Raw genomic sequence first — 16302 nt, 5'->3', positions numbered from 1 at the left:
GGTTTTCGGGTATGCTGAAAACGAATATCGCATTTAAATTTTCCGCAAATAAGTAGCTTTCCGGATATTAAGCAATGTCATTTCTTACGTTATTGCTGGTGGCCATCTTGGTATGCGCGCTTGTGCATAGTTTTTCGGGTTTACATTTGCGTGCTTGCGCGTACCAAGGTGGCCACTAGCGATAACATAAGAAATGACATTGCTTAATATCCGAAAAGCTACTTATTTGCAGAAAATTTAAATGCAATATTCGTTTTCAGCATACCCTAAAACCTTTAAAAATAATCATTTTAAATGTTAAGGTAAAAAAATTAACATTTTATTTCTTTGTTTACATAGTTGAATTTTCAGTAAAATAACAGAATAAAAATGACAAAAATTACCATCAACTGGTGAATATATAGTTGTTGCTTATCAGGATTCCTGGTATCCTGGTACTGTGAAAGTTACATCAAGGATTCATGTAGAGTATGATTTATGGTTGCATCTCAGAAAATAGGGGTATATTTTGGGTCAGATAGAGAGGATTTACAAAATTGAAAATTGGACTGGTCTCAAAATGCATAAATTCTGGTCGACTATGGAAATTTCCATCTTTTACAGAAATCACTATAAAATCTAATTATTGGGAACAAATTTTTTTTTTTTTTTAAATTAGATTCATTCTAATCCAATTGTACATATTGTAACTTTTTTGCTGTTGCTTCAAAATGTGTATAAAAGTTTTTTGTTGGACGTTTATATTATGAGATATAGTGGAATTGTAGAATAGAAAGACAGTCTCATTCAAAGTTATTTTAAAACAACTTTATCGAATCCTCGTTAATGTTTTAATAAAAGAGGGATGGAAAAGAGAAGAGCGTTAGTTGGACAAAGACAAAACGTTTAGAAAGTTAACGTGGTTTTAAATGAATGTCTTGTCCGTAAGGGAAACAAAAGAACATCTTGTTTATAAGGACAGAAAAAGAGTTCATATATGAAAATGTTATGTACACAAATATGAAAGTCTGTGTGTGTATTTTATTATTTAGTGTACATGTATTGGTAGTAGCCATATTGGAATCTTTAGAGTTTCTTGTCAAACTCCAGTGCCTGACGGCTATAAGGGTGGGAGATGCATTCTAAGAGAACTTTGAGGATTTAAAAGAAATACTTTAGAATGAATCGGCTTGCTGTGTAGTCTATCTGAAAAGATAAGAACCAAGTGGACACTCCCTTTTATCAACTTCTGCAACTTCTGTACATGGTGATGAAGTCGAAGCCATGTAGATGAGTGTGCGTATATAGTAGTCATGTTAAATTCTTGGTGCTTCTTATTGAATCCCAGGGCTAGACAGCTGGGAGAGGGAGGGGAGTGAGGGTTTGGTTGCACCCTCAAAGCGAAGGTTGGGATTAGAAGTGCCGTGTCATGTTCTCAGCTCGTCTGATATATGGTCTCTTATTGGGTAAGCCAGAAAGGAAGTTGAATGCTTGCATCAATCGGCACCGAGCTTAGAAATCCAAAATTGTAAACCGTGAGCTGTTGTTGTTGCTTTTATCTTGTCTTGTAAACATTCAACGTTGATTTTTTTTTTGTTTTTTTTAGGTTTTCTACTGTGAACATCGCAAATGGATGATTACACTGAAATATGAAGAGTTTAACATTCCTTGCTGGATGAGCATGTTGATGCTGTCCTCGAAACTGAGAGTAAGTATTTTTTTTCGTTTTTCCTTTTTTGCCTTTTAATCATTCCTTTCTCTCATGCTCTTTTTGTTCCTGCTTCTCACCCATTACTCTTTTCCTGCTATTACTCTTTTTTTTTCTCTGTTTTACTCCGGACCACTTCTCTCTGTTTTTGCTCCTGAGTTTCCCCCCTTTTCTCTTTTTTTTTGCTCCTGAGCAAAGTTTCCCCCTTTTCTCTTTTTTTTTGCTCCTGAGCAAAGTTTCCCCCTTTTCTCTTTTTTTTTGCTCCTGAGCAAAGTTTCCCCCTTTTCTCTCTTTTTGCTTCTGGAGCCCCTCTTCATTCGTTTTTTGTACCTAGGTCTCTACTTTTCTCTTTTTTTGTTCTCAAGTTCTCTCTTTTCTCTTTTTGTTTTTTTTTGTTCTCGGCTCCCCTTTTCTCCGTCTTTTTTGTTCCCGGCTCCCCTTTTCTCCGTCTTTTTTGTTCCGGCTCCCCTTTTCTCCCTCTTTTTTATTCCCGGCTCCCCTTTTCTCCGTCTTTTTTGTTCTCGGCTCCCCTTTTCTCCCTCTTTTTTGTTCCCGGCTCCTCTTTTCTCCCTCTTTTTTGTTCCCGGCTCCTCTTTTCTCCCTCTTTTTTATTCCCGGCTCCCCTTTTCTCCCTCTTTTTTGTTCGCGGCTCCCCTTTTCTCCCTCTTTTTTGTTCCCGGCTCCTCTTTTCTCCCTCTTTTTTGTTCCCGGCTCCTATTTTCTCCCTCTTTTTTATTCCCGGCTCCCCTTTTCTCCCTCTTTTTTGTTCGCGGCTCCCCTTTTCTCCCTCTTTTTTGTTCTCGGCTCCCCTTTTCTCCCTCTTTTTTGTTCCCGGCTCCTCTTTTCTCCCTCTTTTTTGTTCCCGGCTCCTCTTTTCTCCCTCTTTTTTATTCCCGGCTCCCCTTTTCTCCCTCTTTTTTGTTCGCGGCTCCCCTTTTCTCCCTCTTTTTTGTTCTCGGCTCCCCTTTTCTCCCTCTTTTTTATTCGCGGCTCCCCTTTTCTCCGTCTTTTTTGTTCTCGGCTCCCCTTTTCTCCCTCTTTTTATTCGCGGCTCCCCTTTTCTCCCTCTTTTTTATTCCCGGCTCCCCTTTTCTCCCTCTTTTTTGTTCACGGCTCCCTTTTTCTCCGTCTTTTTTGTTCTCGGCTCCCCTTTTCTCCGTCTTTTTTGTTCCCGGCTCCCCTTTTCTCCGTCTTTTTTGTTCCCGGCTCCCCTTTTCTCCGTCTTTTTTGTTCCCGGCTCCCCTTTTCTCCGTCTTTTTTGTTCCCGGCTCCCCTTTTCTCCGTCTTTTTTGTTCCCGGCTCCCCTTTTCTCCGTCTTTTTTGTTCTCGGCTCCCCTTTTCTCCCTCTTTTTTATTCCCGGCTCCCCTTTTCTCCCTCTTTTTTATTCCCGGCTCCCCTTTTCTCCCTCTTTTTTATTCGCGGCTCCCCTTTTCTCCCTCTTTTTTGTTCTCGGCTCCCCTTTTCTCCCTCTTTTTTATTCGCGGCTCCCCTTTTCTCCGTCTTTTTTGTTCTTGGCTCCCCTTTTCTCCCTCTTTTTTATTCCCGGCTCCCCTTTTCTCCCTCTTTTTTGTTCCCGGCTCCCCTTTTCTCCCTCTTTTTTGTTCCCGGCTCCCCTTTTCTCCCTCTTTTTTGTTCCCGGCTCCCCTTTTCTCCCTCTTTTTTATTCCCGGCTCCCCTTTTCTCCCTCTTTTTTATTCGCGGCTCCCCTTTTCTCCCTCTTTTTTATTCCTGGCTCCCCTTTTCTCCCTCTTTTTTGTTCTCGGCTCCCCTTTTCTCCCTCTTTTTTGTTCCCGGCTCCCCTTTTCTCCCTCTTTTTTGTTCCCGGCTCCCCTTTTCTCCCTCTTCTTTGTTCCCGGCTCCCCTTTTCTCCCTCTTTTTTGTTCCCGGCTCCCCTTTTCTCCCTCTTTTTTATTCGTGGCTCCCCTTTTCTCCCTCTTTTTTGTTCCCGGCTCCTCTTTTCTCCCTCTTTTTTGTTCGCGGCTCCCCTTTTCTCCCTCTTTTTATTCGCGCCTCCCCTTTTCTCCCTCTTTTTTATTCGCTGCTCCCCTTTTCTCCCTCTTTTTTATTCGCGGCTCCCCTTTTCTCCCTCTTTTTTAATCGCGGCTCCCCTTTTCTCCCTCTTTTTTTTTCGCGGCTCCCCTTTTCTCCCTCTTTTTTGTTCCCGGCTCCCCTTTTCTCCCTCTTTTTTGTTCGCGGCTCCCCTTTTCTCCCTCTTTTTTGTTCGCGGCTCCCCTTTTCTCCCTCTTTTTTGTTCGCGGCTCCCCTTTTCTCCCTCTTTTTTGTTCGCGGCTCCCCTTTTCTCCCTCTTTTTTGTTCGCGGCTCCCCTTTTCTCCCTCTTTTTTATTTTTGCACTCTTCTCTTTATTTTTTTTTTTTCCTGAGTTCGCTCTTTTTTTTTCTACTCGGTCTTCTCTTTTATTTTTTACTCCCAGGCCCCCATTTTTCTCTTAATTCTGGGTCTTTTTTTTTTTTTTTTGCTTCCGGGTCTCTTCTTCTTTGCTCTTGGCTCCTCTTTTCCTTGATGAGATTACATTTTTTTAAAAAAAAAGTAACCTCATCAAGAGCTGAGAGTTAATAGGAGATGATTACTTGACATGTAAGAAGAGTTGATGAGGAAGTGAAAAGGCTCTATCCTCCCGACCACTCGGATAAAGTAAATAAGATAATCATGGCTACTAAAAACCAATCTGGCCAGTTTTCAGAATTAAATAAATTATGAATGTTTTTTTTTCATTTTATCCATCCATCCATTATTATTGATGGGTGAATTATTATTTTTATTTTTATATATTTATATATTTTATTTTTATTAATTGCTAAATTTATTTTCTGATAGTGATAATGAATTCTTGTTTAAATTCATAGTTCTTTTTTTTTTTTTTGTTTTTTCTTGCTGAAAATTCAGAGTGCAATAATTTTTATATGTCCTAATAAAATGTATCATCATCATGTTAAAAGTGTCCTAATAAAATGTATCATCATCATCATCATGACGGGCTGCTTGCCCAGACCAATGTGACTCTTCCTCTCCAGAGTTTCCTGTCTTCCATCAATTGCCTCAGATCTTCAGGTTCACAGTTGGCATTGTGTTGGATGTATGTGGATCTAAGTCGTCCTCTGCTTGCACGTCCGTGTCGTGGAGTCCATAGCAATACATAACTCACCAATTCATGCTTGCTCCTCAGACAATGACCGGCAAATCGTAGGCATCTTTCTCTGATTGTATTAGATATGGCAGGTAGATTGCCATAAAGTTGCTGCTTCGTGGGATGATTTTGTCAAGATATATTTAATATTGTTCTTAGCATACGGGTGTATGTGCCGTCTAATTTTCTTTCCAATCTTTTGGTGAATGTCCAGGTTGTATACACTCTTTAAATGACCACAAAAACTAACATTTATGATAAGAAAGTAAAGTTTCATACATCAAAATACTATAAACAAATATAGAAACCGGCTAATTATCGAAAGTGTTCAAATTGTTGCGAATTGTGGCCAATGAACTGCTAACAACGCTCACTGATTGAATCAAACACGTTCCTAATCAGTCTAATTGGTATGTTGACGCATCTTCTTTCAATGGTTGCTTTCAGCATATTCGTTGTAGCTCGTCTTTTTGTATGAACCCTGTTTTTAACATGCTCCCCCCCCCAAGAGAAAAATCCATGGAGAAGGGGTAAAATCTTGTGAGCGGGGACAGTACACGATACTTCCTCTTCGTCCTACCTATCTATTTCGTAGATGACTATCAAGATATGCTCTGCTGGAGTACCATTCCATATTCCTGAACAACTCTTGGAAACGTGGCATAGTGTATTCATGTAGTAAGGTAGTAAGTTGAGATAATTTAAAGAGTGTATAAATTTTATTGGGACACCATATATATATATATATATATATAATTTTTTTTTTTTCATTCACTTCATTTTTTTTATTTTTATTTAAAAAAAAAAAAAAATTTTTTTTTTTTCTTTTCAAAAACTTTTTTTAATTTAATTTTTTTCAGGATGTTCACCAGCCCAACTTTCAACAACTTTTGTTAAAATGGGTGCGAGAAATTCTTGATCCGAAAACTCAGTCTTCCCAAGAACACAACGATGGCAATGAAGCAGAAATGAAATGCATTGTAAGAAATTATGTTAAATCATTACTTCGACAAATAATCGGAGAAAGTATTGTTGCCACATCTAGGCTCGTACATCTACCGCTAGTCTCTCAATCTTGAACAAGGTCCCCAAAAAAGTTTCAAATCTAATAGGTCTCGCACTATCAACCAAACTCTGAATCCTGTCCCATCACTGCAATGTTGCACCCCTATACCTGTTCTACAAGTATTTTAATGAAATGTGCTCTGAACTCCTCATACTTACCCCCCCCCCCATTTTTTCAACATACATATCCCGACTAACCTGACAAGCAGAAAAATCCTACCCTTTCACTGTTGAGGTCGCTAGATGTTGGGAAGCCTTCTACTACTTCATTTTTATTCTCACAAACTGCTAAACTTTGGAATTCCCTTCCTGTTTCCTGCATCCTTGACTGTACTAACATGTAGAAGTTTAAATGTAATGTGAACAGACATTTTGTTACTCAGCTTCCCACAATCCCCTGCCAAACACGATCCCAAATAGTAGCTGTTTATATCAAAGTGGCAATATACCTCGTTTGGGGTAAAAAAAAAAATGCAAATTCATCACTATATGATGATTATCTATAATGACTGCATATCTTTTTATCCATTCATCACTGAACTTGTTAACTGAGGGAGGGGTTAAACATAAAATTCTCAGGTTCAATCTCTGTATATTTTTAGTTGCTGTCTCTAAAATAAATTTTTCTAAAACACATCCAAGAAGAAACTAGTGATGCTTAGTGCTTGTATTAGTCATAGGTATTCATAGATTTGCAGTTGTGACGTAAGAAGTTCTGGCCATGAGCAGAAAAATTCCTTTTTTTTTTTTTTTTTTTTTTTTTTTTTTTTTGATGCCTGGTTTTACAAATTTTCGTTTGGAATTTATTTTGATACTTTATTTGGTGGATAATAGCATAATAATCAAGGATTAGGGTTAAAAATAAAAGCAGTTTGGTTTTGCTGCAAAATAGAAGTACTTAAGCAACATTAAAAAATACATTTAAATATGACAATTTCTTTCGTTAAATAATTTGTTCACAAAAACCATGTATTTTGTTAAATATGTTGAAGTTTTTAATGAATGCAATATTACATATTCATAACTTTTCGTCGCAGATGCAGAAACGTATAGCCATACTTTCTTCAGGTGTATCTTGTCAAACTTGGGAATATGCATGTAATTTTGAATGAAACTCTTTAATTAATCCATGCATGCTCTCTTTCTCCCAGCCAAGTTATAAATAATTCATAATTATATTTTGAGTGTTACCTGCACTGAGGATTGAACCTTCAACTGCCAGAAATAACTGTTACAACTGAATTTTACCACATACTCTATCCACTGTGCCGTGGGTCTTTGCAGACAAAATACAATTGTGAATTACTTACGACTTACTTCATAGCTGATGAAATGAAAGCATGCTACCCTGTGAATTAAATAAAGAATTCTGTTGGAAATTCTGTGCCGATTCCTATTTTGTCAAAAATCAAAGATTCCAGAGTTTGACAAAATACACGTGAAGAAGGTCATAGGTTATATAAACCAAAAAAGTTAGACAAAATAACACGCAATATGAGAACAAAGTCTGAAAAAATCCAAATAATATGTAAAACTACTTATGTATAATTTTTGTTCGCAGATGCAGAATCTGAGGCAGAAAGTGAACCTTGAGAAATGTATCTATATAACGGGCGCATCATCTCCAGATGAAGCAACAAGCAACTTGTGTCGGTCAGTACCCATGATTTTTTTCAATATGTTTATATATATATTTTTTTCTTTTCTTTAAATTATTTTTCTTTCTTGAGTTTTATTGTAATAAAAAAAAACCCCAACAATTCTGACCAGTTACTATTTGTAATTCCATTTTAGGTCTATTGGCAAACACCTTGCATCTATTGTTGGTATACAACTTGTGACCAGCGGCTATTATGGTGTGGCACAAGAGATCTGCAAAGGTTTTTTACAGAAACACAGTTCCAATTCAAATTCTTATGCATCTATAACTCATATTCTACCAAAAGTTGACTGTAAGGTAAGAAGGATTTGATTGGTTATAATTTGAACCAATGAGAAGCATGAATTTTTCAAAGTTTTTATTTAAAAAAAAAAAAATAAAAAAAAATACAAATACATAGCGCTTGAATGTTTACTAGACACTACCCTCGCGTGTCTAAGGTCTCTTTGTACAGGGGTGTGTATAATAAACTCTGACTAAATATTTAGGTAACATAGTATTTTGCAGACCAAATAAGATCATCTCACTGTAGCTAACCTACACTGGCTTTTACAAGGAATGGTACACCTTCTCCAAGCGATGTTACCTCGAGTAATAACATGAAGCTGGATACTCCACTAGACTAGAGGAATTCTTGTCCTGGAATTCAGTAAAACCAAGAGACCACAAGAAAAATAATATATTTAAATAGTCAACTGGAAAGAGGAAAATTATGTTCTTAACTATTTTACTAACTCGGTGTTTGAGAGGTAAAGGAGAACTTTGAATATTTATATATTTTCATATAAAGATAAAGTGTTAGCTCGAATTTCTGCAAACTACCAACTGAAGTAAAATTGAAACATTGCATTAACAGGTAAGACACTAAAATGATAACAATGTTAACAACATACTGAATCTAGTGTCTTCCTAAGCTGTATTTGTCTATAGGAGCAGGAGGTATTGCTCTCTGAGAAACTATCAACATTGTGCCACTATTGTGATCACCGAGCAATAGCTGATGAGCTCTCAAAATCAAAACCTTAAAATGGTACATTAGAATCAAGAAAGAAGAGCCATCAGAACAACTTCCATCATGAAACTGGCCAAACATTTTGGACAAGACTGTCTTACAAATGAGACCAGATCACAAAACAAGCCTACCACGCAAATAGCTCAAAAGAATCACGAAAAATGCACCAAGACTTTCTATTGCAAAAAAACTGAAAAAATGGGCCAACAGTGTACCAAATATTTTTCATAGGAACCCCAAAAGGGATAGCATCTATCCTTGGATATAAATTAAACTAAAATAACAAAAAACAATTTGGATACCTACTACACACCATCCTCAAGTGTTTTCAGTCTCTTTATACAAGAGTTTGAAGATATTTCACCTTACAAGTAAACTTTAATCAAATATTTCAAATTTTATTCAAAGCCCAAATAAGATTCAATCTGCACGGCTATACAATGGCTCAGACGAGGAAGGGTGCATCTTCTAATAATACTAAATTCTTATCCTGGAATCTGGCTAAACCAAGAAAAAAAAAAACACAATCAGGATAAACTACAGCATCAGTGAACAACTTGGGGCACAAAGTAATTTGTAATTGTGTTTTTGAGTACCGCCCACACTGACGATTAAACCTTCAACCTCCAGAAAAGTGCAACTTTTACAACTGAATTTTACCAAGTAGTCTATCCACTGTGCGAAAATACAATTGTGAATTACTCAGGACTTGTACCCAGTCATGCTTGATAGAACTTGGATCTCTTGGATCAAATAAAGGATTTGGTTTGAAATTCCATGCAGAGTTCAATAAAAATATTCATGAATTAGATTTCGGAGTTTGACAAGATAAATCATAAGAAGATCACAGTTTACAAAATGAAAATAGTAGTTCGAAGTACAAAATAACTCTCAAGATGAGGATAGTAGTCCGAAAAATTCAAATAGTATGTAAAAATACTTATAACTTTTGTTTATGAATGCAGAATCAGAAAAGGAAATATGTCTCCCATTTTACTTTATCTGTTATGCCATGGGTTTATGCAGATTTCTCACCCTAGTTCAACAGAGAAAGATCCCCCCTCCTCCCCCTCCTCCCCAAGTTCAACAGAGAAAGATCCCCCCCCACACCCTGAGTTCAACAAAGAAAGATCCCCCCCACACCCTGAGTTCAACAAAGTTCCCCCCCCCCCCCCGGAGTTCAACAGAGAAAGATTCCCACCCCACCCCCACACCCTAAGTTCAACAAAGATCCCCCCCCCGTGTTCAACAGAGAAAGATTCCCCCCACCCACACCCTGAGTTCAACAAAGATCCCCCCCCCCCCGAGTTCAACAGAGAAAGGTGCCCCCCACCCGCAACCCGCAGAGTTCCACAGAGAAAGATTTCCCCGAGTTTGAGAAGATACATCATAAGAAGGTCAGAGGTTACACCGACTGAAATGATGTGCAAATAATGCTCAAGATGAGAAAAGTAGTCCAAATAATCCAAATATTGGAATGTGTTGAACAGCATTTTAAGAATTCTGTAATATTATTTGTCTGTTTCTACTTTTTTTTTTTTTCAGAAGCCAAAGGAAAATGGAGAATGTTCAACTCTAGTTCCTGGACAGACTCTTTATTTTGGTTCTGGTCGTCACCAGCGGGACATCATAGCTGCCCACGCCTTTGAACGATGTATTCTTGTAGAAGGTGAGATCTTTCTATCTCTATCTGAGAGAAAAAAAGTTTGACTTAATACTTACAATGTCTTTGACTTTTAGCTGGACACACACACATAAGTCCGCTGTGGAAATAGCCCAAAAGAGTTGCCAAAAATACACCAAGAACTTCCATTGTAAAAAAAAAAAAAAAAAAAAAACTTTCTTAAAACTGCATGCCTGTGAAACTCTTTCATTTGCCTGCTTTCCAGCTGACTACAATATGGTTGTCTTCAAATCCAACGTAACCAAGTTCCTGATGAGCTATTCGACTTAAGTTAACCAATTTACCAAGTTTCCATTACTAACAATTGCTATATTGTCCAATTGACTACTGCACATTTCTTAACCCTTATCCTCAAGTGGCCTTATATAAAACTTGGATTAATGCTTACTATGTTTTTGACGTTTATATTCACACATAAAAAAACAAGGATGGAAACAACATAAAAGAGCAGGAAAGTTCCTAGAGGAGCTTAAACAGGAATTTATAGACAAAGATGCTTCACTCCAATGGCTCAAGAGCGAGAGACTTCCATTTGATGAGGAAAGACTCATTGTAGCCAGTCAAGATCTGGGCTACTCACAAATGGATTAAAAAAAAAATGGCGGGCCTACAAGGAAATGGCCGATGCCGGTTTTGCCTTTCAGCAATTGAGAGCCCAAGCCATCTAATGTCTGCATGCCCAATCTTATTGGCAGATAGCCTTTACACTGCCCGTCGCAACAAAGTATGTAAGTACCTCCATTGGAAGATCTGTGGAGAGATGCAACTTGACAGAGCAACGAACATCTGGGAACATGAACCACCACCGATAACATCAAACGGAAAAGTGAGCGTGTTCTATGACAAAAACATACAGGCAGGCAGATACATAAAAGACAAAGCTATCAAACCAGATATTGTAATATGGAACAAGCCTGAAAGAACGGCACTCATTGTCGATGTCACAGTCCCATTCCAGATTTCAGTCTTAATAGAGCTGAACGGGAAAAGATAACAAAATATCAGGACCTAAAAAATGATCTAAAAACGACATGGTCTCTGAATGAAATAAACATAATACTGGTTGTGATAGGAGCAACTGGCTTAATAAAAAAGAATCTTCATAAATACTTAGAAGCAATCCCTAGAAGACCAAGCTGTAACGAGATACAAATAGCAGCCATAAAGGGAACAGCATCTATTCTTAAAAGAGCCCTCGGATATAAATTTAAATCATAACAGAATCAAGTGTTAGCTCCAGGAGGGAACCTCTTGATATCTTAAAACTTACTGAAGTAAAATACAAAAAAAAAAAAAAAGACATCTGACTTTTATCTAATAGACAAGTTTTATTTATAACACTTGAAGCCATTATCACTGCACAAGCAGTAAGGCCATGCATATAAAGTAAACAGTATGATCTTTGATATGACAAAGGCACTTTTGAAATGAATGTTTGTTTTGAAACATGATGGCTTTTGTATTTTAAACTTTAATTTAAGTCATTATATATATATATATATAAAATAATTTTATAAAATCAACAGTAAGTTCTCAACAGTGAAATGTAGACTGTCACTGCGAGAGGTATGTGAAACTTCCTCCCAGTGCATGACGATGGGTCCCCAACTAAAGTAGGCAATCAATCCAATTGATTGAAAACCGATTTCGATGACAAAAAAAATATAGAAGTGTGAAAACATTCGTTGATCATCATTCAATCCCGGGCAACGTCAGGTCTCCCTGCTAGTGTTTTATTATCAAGAAGATTAAAACTGCATTTCTGCTTTGTGTCTATTAATTTTCTATCTTTTCTTGCAGGTGATGCAGAAATGTCTTCCATGACGCAGCACTTTGTGTGGAACGATAACATTATCATTCCAGTGAGTTGCTACAAGAACAGGGAAATGTTACCTGAAAAAATATTTGAGGTCAGTTATTCTTGAAAGCTACAACAGTTTCTTCTTCATATATTTAAAAAAGTTAATTTTTTTGCAGGTTTAATTCCTGTTGAGCTAGATTTTTTGTCTCCTGTCCAGATTTCACCCTTTATTAAAAAACGAAAATAAAGAAAATCTATATGATGTATGTAGCCGTGACAAAGCAAAAATATAATCTCCCCCCCCCCTCTCATATATATATATATATATATATATATATATATATAATCCTCATAAGATATCTTTGTACAGCTGGAACTGGCTCAAACTTACAACATAAAATGTTGACATGAATATTCCAGAGTTTGACAAGGCGCACTTGAAGAAGGTTGGAGGTTACATCGGCCAGAATGTGAGAATAACCTCCAAAATTAAAACAGTATCTGAATAATCTAATCTAAGCCATTAAAATCGTCCTCTGTGGGGTCATTAATTTATGATTATTGATTCCAATTTTTCATTTATTGTGAATACAATCGAAAACAAAACCCAATAACAAGATCAAACAAAATTGTTCCTGTGTATTTTAAATTTAAAAATTTTTGTTTTATTTTTTTCAAGGAATCCAACAGTTTGATTTCTATATTTCTCTGGAAACCGCTGGTATGGATAGCTAATCAACATAGCCTTCACTTAAAGACCAATGTGTATTTCTATATACATAAATATAGATCCCGTCCCTCACACAAAAAGTTAGCCAGTAAAAGGCGTACCTTTTTCTTGCACTTAAATGAAACCATTTCAAGTAGTGAGTGTAAGTTTTTGTGGGCATCCATAAACATCAAGACTAACTTTCAATCTTGCCATTGTCTTGGAAATCATGAGAACCGTGCGTACTCATGCTTCCAGCACCGAACCAGTGACTGAGTAAAATATTTATGTTCATAATATTTATTTTATTTTACTAAGGAAATAAGTACTTAAACGGACTATGCTACTGTTTCTGTTGATGGTAAATTAAATTGACTAAAACCGTTTGTCAAACTCCGTGATTTGTCTAGGAACAAAGTGTAGTATCTGTTCTGGTGCTGCACTTAATGCTGTCCTTACTCAGTGAAGGGGAAATCCTTCCAGACTGAGACAATTTTAAATTTTTGTTCCAATCAAGAGTACCCCTTTTTTGGGAGTTGGATATTCCCCACATTAAAAGTGATATTGTCTTTTATTTTGCAGATGCAGGGGAGGCAGATGCAAATAAATAGGAACATTTTTAAATATTAAATTGTAACGCAAATAAGTTGCAGTTAAAGTTAGAACATAACTCGTGCTTCCCTTATTTTGTCCATTAGTCCTCACATTCCAAGAGCAAAGAGTTTGAGAAGATACATCGTAAGAAGGTCAGAGGTTACACTGACTGAAATGATGTGCAAATAATGATCAAGATGAGAAAAGTAGAAAAGTAAAAAGAGGGAAGAATTGCTGTTTTTCTGGGCCGAATTTATTCCATCTAACACTTTGGCAACTTTTTGACCTTGAAGTAGTTTATTTTCTATTATATTTTTAGCTCCTTACATTAAGTGGTTTCATGCCTTGTCTGGAGCGATTTACATAAAAAAAAGCAGAATAAATTGTTTCTAAATTATTTCCTGACTGCATTTCCTTTCAAATATTTTATGCCGACCATAACCTTACTATAACCATGATGCCAAATTTTTTCCCTTTCCACGAGTAGTTTCTATTAGTTACTGTGGAAGTCTTTTTTAAATTATGCACCAGTTCACTAAAAGAATGTCATCATTAAGAAGAATTAGAATTAATACAAGATTTCACAATTCTTGCACTCTGGACTCTTCAGAAGCAGCTCTGAGCATAAACTAAGGAGACCTGTGGAACTTCCACAGGAGACTCATATGTAATATATTGATGTCATTCTGTAGCTGTTCAGTGTAAATGGAGATGCCCTGATATTATTATAGCTCTTTTGTTAAAACTGCAAAAGTATTTATCTAAGCTAGCATGAACGCTTGGCAAAGTCAGCTTAAAGTAAAGTATGCTTAAATATGATATTTTAATTCTTGCAGATTTTGTATATATTATTATAGAGTAAATGTTCTATCGATTTTTATATAATATATAAAGTTGCGATTTCAAAAATATATCTATATGGCTTGAGTGCATTAACTTGAATCGAAACCGAAGTAAAAACTTAAAATAAATATATATATATATATATATATATATATATAAACTTGAGTTCCTTCAGCCATAATCGAAATCAAAACTTATGAAGAATTCTTGATAAAATTATTTATAAAAAAAAAAATAGATGACTTAAGTGCCATCAGATATAATCGAAACGGAAGCCAAAACTTATGAAGAATTCTTGGTAAAATTATTTATAACAAGAAATGGAAGTACATAACAATTCAACGACCCGGGTATAAGTGTGACACAAAATAACACACACTATCGTATTAATATATAGATAATAAAAATAAAAAATATTATACAAGTTCTCCGTTTTTTTTTAAACAGAATTAAGGCAAGTAGAAAGTAGATCTTGGTTTTAATTTCAGCAGTCTCATAACTTTTTCTTTTATTTTGTTCATTAGTTCTCACATTCCATGAGCAAACTTTCTGACAAAGAGGGAAGAATTGCTGTTTTTTGAGTCAGAATCTATTCCATCTAACACTTATATATTTAAAAAAATCGATCTGTTGAGACAAGAAAAATCGCTATGTCAATTTTATGATTTTAACATATCAATAGTTATGAGTAAATTTAAGGGAAAATTTGGGGAACTGGCATTTTCCCTATAAGAAGATTGCAAATACAGTGGACATACTTATCCTGCTTTTCGCTACTTTAATGGTGATGTTTTGTTTAGCTGATAGTGATAGATTTTTTCTTTTTTTAATTTTTTTTTTTTTTTTTACTGAAAGCACAGTAGTAGTTCTACAACATGAATTTGTGTAATTTTTGGATATATGACTATTTTCAGCATGACAATTAACTAAGTACTGTTGTTTTCACTTAAAACGACATTTAAAAAAATCGATCTGTCGACTCTATCTTAACGAGCACCATATTTAATTCCTATTCACGTTATCATTTTTATTTCTCGTTTCAGCCTCCTTCTGGTGTGGAAGAATCCGATTGGTTATATGTAACCCAAGGAGAACACGAACTAGACTCTGTTGGACTCTGCTTAACGCACATAGTTGAATCCTTGTTCAACTTATCAAAAGAGTACTCTACACCACCAGTAAGAGCATCGTTAAATAAATTCTTCTCCCAAACTCCACAATCTCTTCCTCTGATCAGAGAACAGGATGACAACCAAATAGTCACTTTGTCCCACCAAGATACATTGGTATTGTCACCCGATGCCTTCTTATCTTGATTTGCCTCTGGTGTAAATCATGAGGTCTTACATCTAAATACACTTGCGCAATATATGTACATATATATATATATATATATATATATATATATACACACACACACAGAACTTTCTGTTTTTACAGCCAAGTTTTGACTAAAAATAAAAACAAACTCCTTTTAAAGCTCACTTTAACTGAAACTCAATTTTGAAAGATTAATGTTTATTTATTATTGAATAAAGTGATTGTTCTTCCGGTTTCAGTTTTTATAGTTAAAATTTGACTGTAAAATAAATTAAAAAAAACCAAAAAAAAAAACCTTTCAAATTTTATTTAAACTGAAACTCAATTTTGAAAGAATGTTTATCTGTTATTGAATAAAAAAAAGAATGATTGCGTTTTTCCATTTTCATTACAGCAAAAGTTTGACTATGAAAAGCAAACTTCAAAGCTCATTTAAACTCACACACACACACACACACACACACACACACACACACACACACACACACACACACACACACACACACTTTCAGTTTTTACAGTCAAGTTTTGACTGCAAAAATAATAAATTAAAAAATAAAACTCTTCAAAGTTTATTTAACCTGAAAGCCAATTTTGAAAAGATGTTTTTCATTATTGAATAAAAAAAAAATGACTGTTTTTCCAGTTTCAGTTTATTTTTTACAGCAAAATTTTGACTGTAAAAAACAAAACAAAAGCTTCAAAGTTCATTTGAACTGAAACTCAATTTTGAAATATAATGATGTTTAATCATTACTGAATGATTAAAAAAAAAATACA

The 16302-nt window shown here is 35.6% G+C and overlaps 1 protein-coding gene across 1 annotated transcript in view; it reads left to right on the top strand.

Annotated features, from left to right (window-relative positions):
- LOC145246054 (uncharacterized) overlaps positions 1-15757 on the top strand; it is a 137779-nt gene extending 122022 nt beyond the window's left edge. The window contains exons 13-19 of the mRNA XM_080107897.1: positions 1586-1687; positions 5695-5814; positions 7461-7552; positions 7694-7856; positions 10117-10240; positions 12056-12165; positions 15246-15757. Of these exons, the coding sequence (XP_079964023.1) occupies positions 1586-1687; positions 5695-5814; positions 7461-7552; positions 7694-7856; positions 10117-10240; positions 12056-12165; positions 15246-15518 (984 nt within the window). The 3' untranslated portion in view covers positions 15519-15757. The remainder of the gene's footprint in view (positions 1-1585; positions 1688-5694; positions 5815-7460; positions 7553-7693; positions 7857-10116; positions 10241-12055; positions 12166-15245) is intronic.
- The last annotated feature ends 545 nt before the right edge of the window (positions 15758-16302 follow it).

This window comes from Euprymna scolopes, chromosome 23, assembly GCF_053919585.1.
Source record: "Euprymna scolopes isolate OS-2025 chromosome 23, ASM5391958v1, whole genome shotgun sequence".
Lineage (NCBI taxonomy): Eukaryota > Metazoa > Mollusca > Cephalopoda > Sepiida > Sepiolidae > Euprymna > Euprymna scolopes.
Note: the sequence above shows the minus strand (reverse complement) of the source record. Positions and strands in the feature narration are given on the sequence as shown.